Consider the following 15,015-nt stretch of genomic DNA (forward strand, 5'->3'; position numbering starts at 1 on the left):
AGAAAACTGAGAGACAATGAACATGGGAGAAAGTAAAGAAGGTCTCAGGCTTTACTCTGCTAGGCTCCCATGTCTTCCATTTGGCTACAGCTTTGTGTTTTCTCTCTTTCAGCCCTCCAGGCCAGTGTAGAAATACCACCTTTCAACACCATGCCAATCCCATTCATAAGGTATGTAATAAAAACAACTGCTGGGGCCAGTCATTTGCTTTCACAGGCATTCCTAAATTATGTGCCCTCTTTGTTGCCTTTGGCTCCCACAGCTCTTCACATACTCCTGTGACTCAGTCATCACCTCCTCTGCACTCTGCTTACTCAGAAATCCCTCCTCCAGACCTAATGCCAGCTTCTCTGCCTGAGCTTTCTCGACTTGCCCTTCCATCCTCTCACTTAACCAGATCACGTTCCTGTTCGGTTGAATTTCTTTCATCCTCACAACTGGGTAACAAACTCTCTACCACAAAAGCTTAGCCCTCTCCTTCATCCCAAGTTTCCCTCGCTAACTGCATGCATCTTCATCCTTCAACACATCACACTCAAGAGAACAGATTCTATTCTCTAACCACAGGCCATTTTGTTTCTGGTAGGTAGTCCTGCTGATGTCCTCTTTATGTCCCAACGATCAAAGGCAAAGAGTATTAAAACATGGAGATTTCTCAATTCTCTTGGTGGCAGGCTCATAACAAGAACACATTTCTCCCAAGATTGCCACACTGTGATTTTCAGCAAGAAAATGTTTCCTTCCATCCTCCGGATTCCTATTTCTGGAGACACTCTAATGCATCACATGTGGAGAACAGACATATTCCCTTTCTTGACCTTAATATACAGGAACTTTTAAAGAGACAAGAGAAGAAGAAAACGATTTTTGAAACTTTGGAAAAGGCAGGAAAGGAGGATGATAGACCAGTTTTTGAACAAAAGTGGTCAGAAAAGCAATTGACATCTTCATGGTACTCTATGCATTCTCTTGTTGGTGAGCAGGATACCATAGCCCCCCAAACTGACTGGGACATGAAAGGCAAAACAGAGCATTTAGGAATTCATCAGCAGCTCCTATATATGAAGACCATGGGGAAGAATTTAGAGCAGAAAGACAGTCAACTTTTCTGGGGTCTTCCATCTCTGCACAGTGAGTCAATAGTGGCTACGTTCTTGGTGTCTAGGGAAGGTGGCTCAATAGAACCTCATCTTATCTTATTCAATGAAATTTGTAAAGATCCTGTAGCCCAAATGCAGGGCAGACGACCACCACCACTTCCTCAATCCATCCCTCTTCCTCTGGCCAATGTGCATACCCAACCCATGACACAATCTCAGACTCTACCTTTTACACGGACCCATTTCCATACCTGTGCGAACCCTCCTCTTCTCACGATACCACTGTATTCTCCACCCTGTGGAAATCCTTCCCACAGTCCACAGAACAGGAATAACCCTGTCACCTTAAATGGAAATCAATACCTGGACTGTCACATGGTACAGAAACATCAAGATAGTTCATGGGGTTCAGTTCCTGAGGTCCAAAATCGTCAAGAATCTATTTGCCCTCTAGCTTCCAATGTAAAATTTGTGAGGCAAACCCCACAATCCTATGTCCCAGTGTCTGCCTTTTCTGGCCATTTTTGTGAACCCCAGAACCTGCAGCTCCATGTGCCAAATAGGCTAATCCCACCCTGGTGCTTCCAGGCCTATCTCAGCCCAGGGTCTTTGGTACTAATGGAACCACAATGCAATTCAACACAGATAGCTCACCACAATTGCAATCCTGTTTCCTTGCAACCCTTTGAGTGTCACGGCCATATTTGCAATGACCAAAGGAAGAGTCAAGTGAGTCAACTGGGAACTTTCTATGAGAGTGTTGCTACAAGCTCGCAGCTGAGAAGGGATACAGCACAGAATCTTGGACACATCTTAGGGAAATACCCATTAAATAATTTACCAATGGATTCAGAATACTATGTGTTGAGCTGTCCAACAGCTGCACCTGAGAGACAAAATAAATGGGTGTATAATTCAAGGAATAGTTCAGGTAATACATCACTAAGGCTCCCAATGAATAATTTGAATGAGCTTCAAATAAGAAGCATTCTTAGGCTGCACGTGATCAGAAAATTTTGGCAGATCAGTGTAGGTCAGATTCCTTTGATGGTGTGTCGTTCGTGGCTGGTTGGTGACAATATGGTACCTCATTCTGGGAGTTCTCATACACATATGGAAAAAACAAATTTGCTACCACTATTAAGTAGAAGCTTCTGCTCTGTTACTACACTGGAACTTCCCTTTCTTGATCAAAAAACACAACAGATGCTAGAAGCCCATATTATAAGGTTTCAGATGAGTCAGAGGTGGGGCCTTCCCCTCAAGGTTCTTGAATCTATTAAATTCTACATGTTGAGAGAAGCAAAAACATGGCCCCTTCCCCAATTTGACTTCCTCTCAACCTCCAGGCACCTTGCACGCAGTGCTACATCTTTTCAAGAAGATGTGGTAGGGACAACAAATTCAATCCCTATCTTGCGTCATTCTCTCTCTGCCAACTTACATGTAGATCAGAAAGGACATGGGCTCCTGACACGATTACCTTCTAGTATTGAGCATGAGCTTGTAGATCAGACTTTTTTGCTCTGTACACACAATACCGTAGAAAAAGTGAATCTGAATAAAAGTGAATTAGAAAGTAGATACAGTCCAGGGCAGTTCACAAAGCAAGATGTGGCTGGGCCTAATCCAAGAGATGAAAGGGTAAGTTTTAGCCACACAGAAAAAATGCTTCAGGACAAAAGCATGGGGGAAATCTCAGAATATTTTCCAACATCCGATATAGACAGAGTTAATGAGAAAAAAACTGTATTAGCCAACAGATACAGCCCAAAGTGTAGGAGACAAAATGGAGATGAGCATACATCAGAGGATGGGAATTCTCACCACAGAAGAGGAGTGCTTCGAAAACAAAATATGGTGCATGAGAATCTAGAACATTTTACAAAACCCAACCAGTTGGGAAGTACACAAATGACAAATACACATTTAAGTAAAGTGGAAACTACCTTGACCACTGAATATGACCCAATAAGCCTATCAATTCTGAAAGATCCTACACTAAAGTTTAAGTTGAATACTGGGTCACATAACCAGGATGAGTCTTCTTCCAGTGACATGTCCTTTCCTTCAGGCAGCCTTACTTCTGAATCATCGTTGTCTTATGACAACAGTATCTCCAGTGGGGACGTGGAAGCTTTCCAGGAACTGCATACTTACCTGGATGGCATAAGGCGCAATACAGAGCAATGGGACACTGGTAAGCATGCCAAGTTCCAGGGCAAATGTTACACACTACCTGAGAGAAGACTGATCTCACCAGAATCCAAAAAAGAAGAATTTATAAGGGAGGACTCGGGGTTAGAGATATCCACAGCAACAAGTAAGAGCCACGATGATCAGGAAAGGAAAGCAGAGAATCCTTCTGAAAGCAACTTCAGAAAAAAAGTAAGGCAATTTTTTCAGTGGATTCATTTTAGGAAGAAAAGCACAGGAGAGGAAAGATCTGAGAAAGATAAAGCTCTCTTTATGAGTTGTGGGCCTCCTGAAGCCCATGAGCTAATGGAAACTCTTGGAAAGCTATTGGAGAAGAAACTGGCATGTAGACAGGTACCTCAGGACATGGGGATGAGTCAGGAGAAAGAATTGCAGGACTGGACAAAGCTCAACAAAGAACAACCTTCTACCTCGGACTCACAGCAAGAATCTATCTCTCCTCGCCCGAGTTACTGTTCAACTGTGGGATGGATCTATGAGAATAACAGACCTCCTCAAAAGATTACAGCCTTCAGAGAACAGTTATGAGTCCAGAAACTTTCTTCCTCCCTGCACCCTCCAAAATGCCAAAGTCCTATCCAAGCTTTACCTGCAAGCAAGCATGCCAGATATTTGTACATGCTCTCATATTTTTGAACACCTTGAAGGCTAATTCATCTTTGAAAAGAAGTGCTTTTGCAGCATTTACAAGAAGGAAAACATTCATAAAGGAACTCAAATTTCTGTTTAAAAATTTCTTCAGTATAACACATCCTGTGATGGGAATAACCACTCTAATAGCAAATCAAGAATAAATGTTTCTTTTAATAGAATTACTTTCTCTGTCGTCTGCACTAGGGTTTGGGGATCCTGGATATATGCACAGGGAAATGAAGGAATTACAGTAGCTGTTAATGAGATTTGTCTTATTTCACTTCTAAAGTAGATGGCCAATTCTGTTTAAGGAGCCTGACAATAGCTTTCTCAGCTTTATCCCACATCTTTAACTTCACCATTTTCAGATATATTTCATCTAAAATAATTTTTTGTGCTAGGCACTGGTGGCTCACACTGGGAATCTTAGCTACTCAGGAGGCTGAAATCTGAAGATTGTGGTTCAAAGCCAGCCCAAGCCAGGAAACTCTATGAGACTCTTATCTTCAATCAAAACAGCTGGAAATGGAGCTGTGGCTCAAGTGGTAGAATACTAGCCTTGAGCAAAAGAATAGCTCAGGAATAATACACAGATCTTGAGTTCTAGCCTCAGGGTGCACGTGAGCGCAAGTGTGTGCACACACACCCCCCCACGTGCACACATGCACACACACACACTTTTCATGAAAAGAAAAATAACTCCAAGTGTTCAGACACACATTTCCAAAAATCAAGAATGTGGCTCAGATCATCTTTTTACCTACTTCTCAATATTCCAAACTACAAACAATTGTAGGTAAGATGAGTTATTCTACAATAGAGCCACAAATTCCCCTTGCTGACTCCAGGAAGTCTTGGAACTGTAATTATGGTATTGATTAGACATTAGCCCAACCTGAAATCAGTCATAAGAACAAGTGTGCGAGAAAGGGTTTCATGTCACCTATTCCAACTATTCTTTTTATAACAGTACAAAGAATGGAACTGTGAAAGTGGCCAGGTATAAGAATGTTTTCCTAGAAATTGTCTCATTCTCATTCCTAAAAAACAAACAAAACCAGATTTGAGCTGTCACTAGTGGTTTACACCTGTAATCCTTGCTATTGGGAGGCTGAAATTAGGGAATTATGGTTTGAGGTTAGCCAAGGCAGAACCCATGCTGGCAACAGTGGTATGTTCCTGCCTTCTCAACCTATTTTGTTGTGAGCAATAAGGAGGATTGTTTAGGCCAGTCCAAGCAGAAAAGTCCCAGAGACTTCATCTCCACAGAGGGAAGCTGGAAGCAGTGGCATATATCTGTGACCCAAGCAATGATGGGAAGCCTAAAGTAAGGAGGTTGTGGTTGATGTGCCTACTTGAGTAGAAGGCAAGATCCTCTCTCAAAAGTAATTAGCCCTTGGTGGGACTTTGGCCTAGTGGTAGAGTGCTTGCCCAGCATGCACAAATGCCTGGGTTTGATTCCTCGGTCCCACATACATTAAAAAAAAGCCAGAAATGGTGCTAAGGCCCAAGTGATAAAGTCCAAGGACAGTGCTCAGGCCCTGAGCTCCAGACTGGCAAAAAAAAATAATTGGCCCTTGATTTTACAAGGGCTGAATGTGTGGCTCAGGTGGTAGAGAATCAGCAGAGCAAGGCAACTACTCTTGTGAGGCCCAAAAGTAAAACAACTCTTGATTCACATATTACACAGGTAAGTGCTGTGTGTGATGTGTTAAGTATGTGGAGTGAGGGATAGGTATTGGTGGTGTGGAAGCTGCACAGAAGCCATCCAAAAACATCTCATGTTACTTTATCTTGAACTCCCATTATTCATATTTTGAGCTCAACAATTATGTCTCACTGCACATCAGGGTACCTTGAAGAATTGTAGAACAAAAGAGACATAGAGGAAGTTAGCTATAGCAATAGAATAAGAATAAAAAACAATGACCTTGTGTTGGTCATTCTATCTACCATCAGCCTCTTACCTAACCTCTGGAAGCTAGTAAGGACTTTCTACAGAAAGACACTACCATTTCATGATAGAAGTACAGGGATGCCCTTCTCAACGTGAAGACAATACAAAGACATCACGTGCAGAGATGTCAGATTCAATATTACCCTCTTTGAAGATTTTGGGCTCTATCTGCCAGCTGTGAAGTTTTTCGTACAAAGTTTATAATCACTTAGGGCATGTTATAGAAACTATAAATTTAGTCATTTAATAACTACTCACAATTTTTGTGGGTCAGGAGTCCAGGAATAGTCAATTTGGGTTTCCTCATCAACATTCTTCCCAAGATTGTAATCAAGCTGTTGACTCCATCTGGTGTCTCATCTGAAGGCTTGACCAGAGAAGTGATACATTTCCAATGTTCACTGGGTAGCTGCTGACAGAATTTAGTTCCTCCATCCTATTGAGCTGAGGTTGTCAATTTCTTGCTAACTAATGGCTAGAGTTGGTTGGAGGCCTTGCTGTCTTCCTTGTAATATTCTCCAATGTGGCAGCAGCTTGTTTCATCAAATCCAGGAAAGCAGAAATGCTGATAGCAAGACAAAAATCACAATTGTTTGCCTGCTGAAAAAGCAAGTAACATCTCATCACCTTTCCCTTCTCTAACTGGTTAGATATCTAAGTCCAAATACGTAAGCAAATACATTAATTTTTGACGCACTGAGGAGGAAATGAAATAACACACATGTGAATGCTAGGAAGCAGGGTGAACAGGGACTCTCAGAAGTCTTCCTGGCATTTGGATGTCTTATTGGAAACCACATTGTGTGTACTGATAGCACTTTTGACCAAAGGTGCCAAGTGGATCCTTATCCTCATCCAAATATAAATAATCAAAATCAAGAGGGTATAAACTCCAGTGGAATGATGGCTGGTAAAGAATTAGGAAAATTTTGTTCCAAGGGGAGAGTGCTAGACTTGAGCACAAAAGCTCAGGGATGGACCCAGGCTCTGAGTTCAAGCTCCAGGATTAGCATCAAGAAAAAGAGTGTAAGAGTAGGGAGCACTTGCTTGCCTAGCATACATGAAGACCCGGGTTCGATTCCTTGGTACCACATATAGAAAAAAGCCAGAAGTGGTGCTGAGGCTCAAGTGGTAGAGCTCTAGCCTTGAGAAAGTCCAAGGACAGTGCTCAGGCCCTGAGCTCAAGCCCAGGACTGGCAAAAAAAAAAAAGAGTAGGGAGCACTAAAGCTTTCCCACTGACACACTCACTGTCTCATGTACGATTTTTCAAGGCCTGAGTGATTTGTGGGTAGTTCATCGCCAGTGTGGAGCGCGCAGTTTCCTAGTTACTATCTGCCCACTTGCCCACTTTGAAGATACAAGGGTCAAGCATGGAACAGGAACAAAAGCCGTGGGCTCCCAAGCACCTCTTACACAATTCTGAGAATTATACGAGTAAGTTCCATGCCAGCTAAAAAGAGACTAAGCATTTTAAGAGACAAAAGATACAGTAAAATACAGGAGTGAAGACTCAGGATGAGAGACATCGAGGGCATAATAAAGAGCCATGCTGAAAGGACAGGAAATTAAGAGGAGCTTTCCCTCTTTTTAAACAGTGAATTGATTCCAGAAGAGAGAATAGTCCTAAGAAAGAGTTGTCTGTATAAACTGTGGATCTCCCGAAACCTGAGTTCATGGCATCTTTCAAGAAGACCCTGGAGAAGAGAACCTGACATGTAGGTAGGAAAATGAGGCTGTGGGTTTGTCAGCCAAAAGAGAAACTCAGAGTTTAGCAGAACCCAACAAGAGACAATCTATCATGGGGAAACTTTTGGCCATAGCAAAGGAAAGGGTTAAGGCCCTGTGTCTGCAATCAAGAAGCTGTCCGTCCTGGCTTGATGTATCCTAAGTGTTGGATGAATCCAACAAGACCAAGCTCCCAGGAGGTTTTGACATTCAAGAAACAACATGATCATAGATTCACTTCCTTTACCCCCTTCAGGTGGTGAAGATGCTAGGTCCCCCTACCTAATGATTTAATCACCCCTTGACTTGAAGAAATGCCTATATCAGTTGCTGATTAGCATCAAGCACTAATTAGGTTGAGCAGAAATGGTTTTAGCATCTTGTTACTGATACTGGAAGCCTTCCCACTTTCTTTTCCACCTTTTTTAACCTCCCTTCAAATACACTGGTTTTCCTGAATGTCAGGGCTTGTCACTGGGGTGCAGGAAACCTACATTCTTAGCTGTTATTATGATTCTGTTCTTGGCTGAGGGATTTGGACTTTCCCAACACACTGCCACTTCAGACAGTCCAGAACCAATTCTAGAGACTAAAGTGTGTCTAGCAACATAGCAAGAGAGAATGAGCCTTTCCTATTTCAGTTTCTCTTTAGTGTGGTTTAACTTACGTTTTTGTAATTTTCCCTGTTGGAGGCTTTCAGCCTCTTGAGAAACTAAGATTATAAGATGGTGCCTGGCAGCTTGCTGACCAGGAATTACTTTGCATTGGTTGATTTGTTTCTTCCGTGTTTGTGGATAGAGCGTGATCGCTAGATTTTTCCATGTATGCTTGCTGCATGCGCAGATGACCTTTATTGTGATTGGCTGCTTCAGGATATAAATAGTGGAGGATTTCTGGGAAAGGAGAGAAAAAGACAGAAACAGAAAAAAACCTCTGCTTATAGCTATTTGAGTCTATGATCATTCCCAGTCCGTCTCCGAAGTGAATAGGATTCAAAAAACCAAGGTACTTTTAAGGTGAAATTTTCTCTTCCTGAGATTTCTTATACAATGAAAGATGCACTCCACTTCCTCTGTTGCCTGTTTTAAGCTCCTTGTAAATAAACTGGCTTTCCTATTCAATTGGCAAGGTCAATCACTGAGTAGATGCAGAGGACAGATCCTACTGAAGTGGTGATAAAAGAATGCAACACTTAAGATGGAGACTTAAGAGTTTTAGTTGCTACTATTGATTAGGGCCTGAGTATAGCTTAGTGGCATAGCACTGGTCTAGCAAAAACACCTGGGTTTAGCTGGGCACTGGTGGGTCATGCCTTTAATCCTAGTTACTGAAGAGGCTGAGAGCTGAAGGTCACCATTCAAAGCCAGCAAGAAAGATCATGAGTCTCTCATCTGTAATTATCCACCCAAAAATCCCCACCAGAAGTGGAGTTGTGACTCACGTGGTAGAGCACTAACCTCGAGCAAAAAAGTTTAGGAGCAGCACATAGGCCCTGAGTTCAAAGCCCAGGATGGCACACGCACACACAAAAAAAACAAATTCCTGGGCTTGATCATCAGCGTAGTAAAATCCATCACCACAAAACAAGAACAACTGCAACAAAGAAAAAAGAAAGGAAAAATTAGATTATACTAAATATGGTAACTACTATTTGAATGTAGTTTGGAACACTTAAAATATTTAGGAGCTAAGTCAGGCACTGTGGCTCACGACTATAGTACTAGCTACTCAGGAGGCTTAGAGTTCAAATTCCATGACCACCAATAACAAAAAAAATCCTTGGAAAACCCTGGGGTCATGGACTTGGTAGGACAGGCAAGGAAATGTCTCATCATGAAAGCTACACTACCTTTCCTTCAGTGGCTAAACTCTCTACTGTGATAGTATAAGATAGCATATGATTATTGGAAAATCAGAGCACCGAGCCTGAAATAAGAGGTAATACTTTGCCAGACCACCCCTAGCCTCCTGTAACGGAACTCCTAAAAACACTAAAAGCACTATCTAAAGGGAACGAAAAAGAACGTGTTGGAGAATTCTGGTTATATGAAATCTCCATGTTTTTTTTTGTTTTTGGTCTGTCATGGGGCTTGAACTCTGGGTTTGGGCATGTCTCTGAGCAATTCAGCTCAAGGCTATTACCCTACCTCTCGAGCCACAGTGCCACTTTTCTAGTGCTTAATTGGAGATAAGAGTCTCCCAGATTTTAGTGCCCTTGCTGGTTTTGAACCGAGATCCTTAGATCTCAGCCTCCTGAGTAGCTAGGATTACAGTAGTAAGCCACCACACATTTTTTTTTTCTTTTTGCCAGTCCCGGGCTTGAGCTCATGACCTGAGCGTTGTCCCTGGACTTTCTCAAGACTAGAGCTCCACCACTTGAGCCTCAGCAGCACTTCCAGCTTTTTTTCCATGCATGTTGTACTGAGGAATAGAACCCAGGTCTACCACTCTACCACTAGGCCAAACTCCCAGCACCTGGCTCCACTTTTTAAACTGGACAAGGAAATCTGTTGGGAATGAAATTTCTTAGCGGGAAGTGTGAAGGAAGTATGATGGCAGGAGCTGATGAAACAAATTGAAATACAATATAAATATATGCAATGCAACAATGAAATCTATACACACATACACAATTAACATATGCCATTTTTAAAGGCAAAACAAAGAAAAAATAAAAAGGAAAGAACTCTCCAGAATATACCAATTAAAAGATCTAATGCTTGTGAGATAGCCCATGTCTACAATACTAACATTGAGTCACGAAGATCACAGTTTAGGGCTAGCCTGAAGTACAAACCTACATCACCACCTTTTTATTTTTATTTTTTATTTATTTATTTATTTTTTGCCAGTCCTGGGCTCAGGGCCTGAGCACTGTCCTTGGACTTTCTCAAGGCTAGAGCTCTACCACTTGAGCCTCAGCACCACTTCTGGCTTTTTTCCTATGTATGTGGTACCGAGGAATCGAACCCGGGTCTTCATGCATGCTAGGCAAGCACTCTACCACTAGGCCAAATTGCTGGCCCCTGATCACCACCTTTTTAAATTGAAACAAGTAAACAAGATGTCCAGTGCTCTAACAATCAGAGATACTGTCTGGAAGAATTGAGTGGGTTCAAGTTTTCATGAAGCTCCTTCTCATTGTGTAAAACTATTAACCTCTTGGGTCTCAGATTTTTCATCAGAAAGCAAGAATGACATGGTATGTATGCACTGCATACAAACTAGATAGTATATGAACATTCATCAAAAACTGCCTGCCTGTAAAATGTTGCTATTGACATAATGCTTACTCCTAGTATCATTCTTTCCAGATTCTTTACAAGGCTAAATGTTTAAGGAATACAAAGATTCAGAACAAGGCTGTAAAACAAACAAAAAACCCTTCACTCTTGAATAACTTCATCAGAATCTCCTTTGCTCTTCATATATTATGGGTAAGAAAAGCCATTATAGTCCCTGATTCAGACATTGTCACCTAAAAGAGAACTGAATCATGAAAGTTTTAAAGTAGTACAGATTATACAACTATACTAATAAAAACCCTAGCTACTTATCAATACCATTTAATCTCTCAAAAGCTAAAAGAGAAGTATTTGATTTCTGGTTATAAAATGTCACTCTAGAGGCCAAGAATGTGGTCTAGTGGTAGAGTGCTCGACTACCATGCACAAAGCCCTAGGTTCAATTCCTTGGTACCACAGAAAAAGCCGGAAGTAGTGCTTGGCTCAAGGGTAGAATGCTAGCCTTGAGAAAGCTCAAGGACAGTGCCCAGGTTCTGAGTTCAAGCCAAAGGACTGGCAAAAAGAAAAAATGGTCCTCTAGGAACTACAAATGGAACAGAAAAAATAATTTAAGAAATTTAACTATTACCCAATCATTAATCAGTAGGAATCCAAGACAAATGATGCAATGACAAGCTAATACTGAGAGAAAAAATACTACAATCACTACTGCTAAAACAAAACAAAACAAAAACAAACCCAGCAGCTTATATGGTAGTTTATATTTTTTTCCCTTTTTCTATTTCTTTTAGTCCTAGACATACACATTCAAAATATAGTTCAATTACAATAGAAATAAAAATTTTAGCTGGGCGTGGTGACTCACACCTGTAATCAATCCAACTACTCAGGAGGCTGAAATCTGAGGATCAAGGTTCAAAGCCATCCCGGGCAATACAAAGCCATGATATTCTTACCTCCAGTTAATCACTAGAAAATGGGAAGTGGGGCTGTGGCTCAAGGGTAGGATGGTAGCTTTGAGCTGAAGAGTTCAGGGACAGCGCACAGGCCAGAGTTCAAGCCCCATGACCAAAAAAAAAAAAAAGAAAGAAAGAAAGAAAAAGAAAAGAAAAGAAATAAAAATCCCTTTTTAAATGTTGTTTGTGGGACTTGAACTCTTGGCTTGGGCGATCTATATAATATAACATAATGTCTATAGAGTGTATATCTCATCATTGATTTGTATGTCTATGTCCATGACCTTGAGTACCCGAATATTGAGTCCTCGCTCTTGTACTGTTTGGATCTAATATCCACATATTAAGGATATCATGTGCCTTTTCTTCCTTTGGTCTTGATTTGTCTCACTCAACATGATTCGCTCTAATTTCATCCATTTCCCAGCGAATGCCATTATTTTTAAAGGTAAAATGAGCTTTAAGAATAACCATCCCCTCCTTGTTAGCATAGTGCTGAAGTGCCACCATGAAGTGATGGAGAAATTTAGCTGGATTTTCATTAGATTTCTGGGTAATCTCCAGGCTCTCCAGTGACTTGGCATGGATGGGCAGCCCGTAAACCCAGGGCATAGGGAAATCATACAAGATTGGCAGGGGGAAGGACAAGCACAGAAAGCAAGGAAAGCATGAATGTATAGAACATCTAGCTATTTACCATTGGGACAGCAAAAGTTGTCTGGATCTCTGAGAATATTATAATCAAAAGTTCTGGTTTTTGGCCATGGAGACTGGCAGTCTTACATTTTCACTAGGCCTTATTGCAATAAAATACAAGGCACTTTGGCTTTATGGATTCCGTTAGTGAGAGGACATCTAGAGAGGGCAGGAGCGCATCCCAGGGGAGTGTCTTACCTCTGGTGTGACTGGCAGCACTCCATCTGAGGGAGAGACTTGGGGATGGAGTCTGCTGAGTGTAAAGAGCTTAGGCATGGAAGGCTATCCACCCATAATGCCTCTTTCAGAATGAGGGTCAGATTCTGTATTCAGGCATCCTGACAGACCAAGGAGACATAGGAATGCTGTGGCATAACACCACATCTAGAGAGACAGGGGCTCAGAGTAGCACTCATCAGAGGGGGAAGAGGGGTGGTAGGAGACCCATGTCAGGAATGCAAGGCCAGCAATGATAAAAGCAGGAAGTCCTTGGCAGAGTTCCTGTGGCAGTTTGGTTTGTAAGGTAGGGTCAGGATGGGAATTAGCCCTCAAAAAAAAAAAAAAAAAAAGCAAGCAGCTGGCACGGCCCCTCCTGTGTGTCTTTGCCATCAGTTGTAAAGTTTTGACATAAAGGAACTACCATGTGGTTCAGGCAGAGAAAAGTTATATCTGAACTACTGGCCCATACTGGGTGGAAGCTGTGAGAAAAAGGGGGTTAACATCTGGAGGAACTGGGGTTCATATAGAGAGTGGGCCGGGAGGAAGTGTGACCACAGTGGATGCAGATGTGCACTCAGGGTCTGGGAACCTCTCACAAGTCTGTAGGAGGCATGAGTAGGGCAGCCCAGGATGCGACCTCAGAGAAAGGGAAGGACACTGCCCCAATGTGTACAGGTCACCGAGAGAAGGTGACTTTCTACATGGAAAGCAAAGCAGCAAGGGGGAAATCTATGTACACACTCCCTTAGAAAAAGTGGCCCTTTCCTCCAGCAGACCTAACACTTCCACCTGTGGAACTGGTGGTATTAGCAGGCTGAGAGCTGGGGCTGAACCCAGCAGGCAGGGGGTACCTGTCACCCAACCATCAGGCCTTTGATTCCAAGTCTCCGCCCCAGCCAGATCTGGGTCAGCCTGCAGCTCTAGAAGCCAGGTGAAAGTTCTTCTGTTCCTTCTTGCATATCATCAGTTGTTCCCAGCAGGTTTTTATTTTATTTTTGAGGCTGAGAAGACACAAGCCAGAATCGCCAGACCCATGGATGGGAACAGAGCTAAGGAAAATCCAAAGTGGTAGCCAAGGCAGTGCTGAGCCTGGGGGCGGGGCGTTCCTGAAGCTGAGGTGACTGATTGGCCAGGAGCAGGATCCTGAGAGCGCCCTGGGGGCCACCTTAAGACTAGACCCAGTCAGCTGAACTGACCTTGGAGTTGAGAAAATTCTACAGAGGCATTGGTCAGAGGTGACAAAGGAGTTTTATTACAGCTGGCCTTACCCTGGGCTACCTCAGGACCAAGAGCAGCCCTTCTTCCCGGATGTTCCTAGACTACCGTCTCTCGGTTCCTCCGGTTCCTCCAAACCCTGTGTGGATTCCAGCTCTGCCTGGTCAGTCCCGACACTCCGGGCTATCTGGAGATGCGGGACGGGCCTCGTTCCCTCCTCCCGGAGGCCCAGGCCGGCTCTCGGCCGCGCTTCCCGGGCTGCCAGAGACCTCAGCCTGCCTTTGGCCCTTTGCCTCGGGCTGCTGCCCCAGACCCTGTCCGTTCCCCCCACCCCCCAACCCCGCGCCGCTCCCGCTGGAAACTCGCTGGGACTAAGGCCATCAGGCAAGTAATTGGTTACTTCTGGTTCTCGCAGGGCGCAAGCGCGAATCGAGAGCCCGGTGGGCGGGGCGGGGCGGGGCCGGGAGGGGCGGGGCGGGGCGGGGCGGAGCGGGCGGGGCGGGGCGGGGCAGAGGAAGTCCGCGGCACGGAGCTCTGGAGCGGCGGCTGAGGCGACTGTGGCTCCGGGCTGCCTCTGCCTCCACACCCCAGGATACCTCGCGGTTCCTTATCGCAGGCTCCCCGGGACCATTCACCGAACCCTCGGCCCCTCCTCCAGGTCTGCCCCGGGACCCCAGCCGGCCTTCGGTCCTAGTCCTGAGGAGTCGTGAGACACTGCCCTGCCCGCGGCCGCGCGCCCCCTGTCGCCCCTAGACCCCGGCCGGATCCCGCCTCTGGCCCGGTGCTGCCCCGCAGTTCCGACCCCGGCTCTTGGCCTGGTGTTTCCTGGAGACCCGATCCGGGCCCGGGCCCCTTGGCGGGGTCTGGGGCGTCCCAGGCACTCGCCTGCTCGGCCGCCAGGGGAAGGTTTTGCTTCATCTGTGTGTTTTGGAAACACACCAACTGTTAGCACTGGTGGCAACTAGATGACCCAACTCCCCACCTGACCTTTCCTGTCCCTTGGTGGGGTGCTGAAGAGCACTGGGAACTGAGAGAGTGCTTTTGGGGAGTG

At 44.1% G+C, this 15,015-nt stretch overlaps 1 protein-coding gene across 1 annotated transcript in view; it reads left to right on the top strand.

Annotated features, from left to right (window-relative positions):
* The window catches only part of LOC150064812 (spermatogenesis-associated protein 31D1-like), a 27,935-nt gene extending 13,277 nt beyond the window's left edge, over positions 1–14,658 (top strand). The window contains exons 2-5 of the mRNA XM_090329119.1: positions 113–170; positions 984–3,488; positions 14,068–14,348; positions 14,556–14,658. Coding sequence (XP_090185245.1) covers positions 113–170; positions 984–3,488; positions 14,068–14,348; positions 14,556–14,658 — 2,947 coding nt within the window. The remainder of the gene's footprint in view (positions 1–112; positions 171–983; positions 3,489–14,067; positions 14,349–14,555) is intronic.
* The last annotated feature ends 357 nt before the right edge of the window (positions 14,659–15,015 follow it).

This window comes from Megascapheus bottae, chromosome 3, assembly GCF_031878675.1.
Source record: "Megascapheus bottae isolate mThoBot1 chromosome 3, mThoBot2.hap1, whole genome shotgun sequence".
NCBI classification, from domain to species: domain Eukaryota; kingdom Metazoa; phylum Chordata; class Mammalia; order Rodentia; family Geomyidae; genus Megascapheus; species Megascapheus bottae.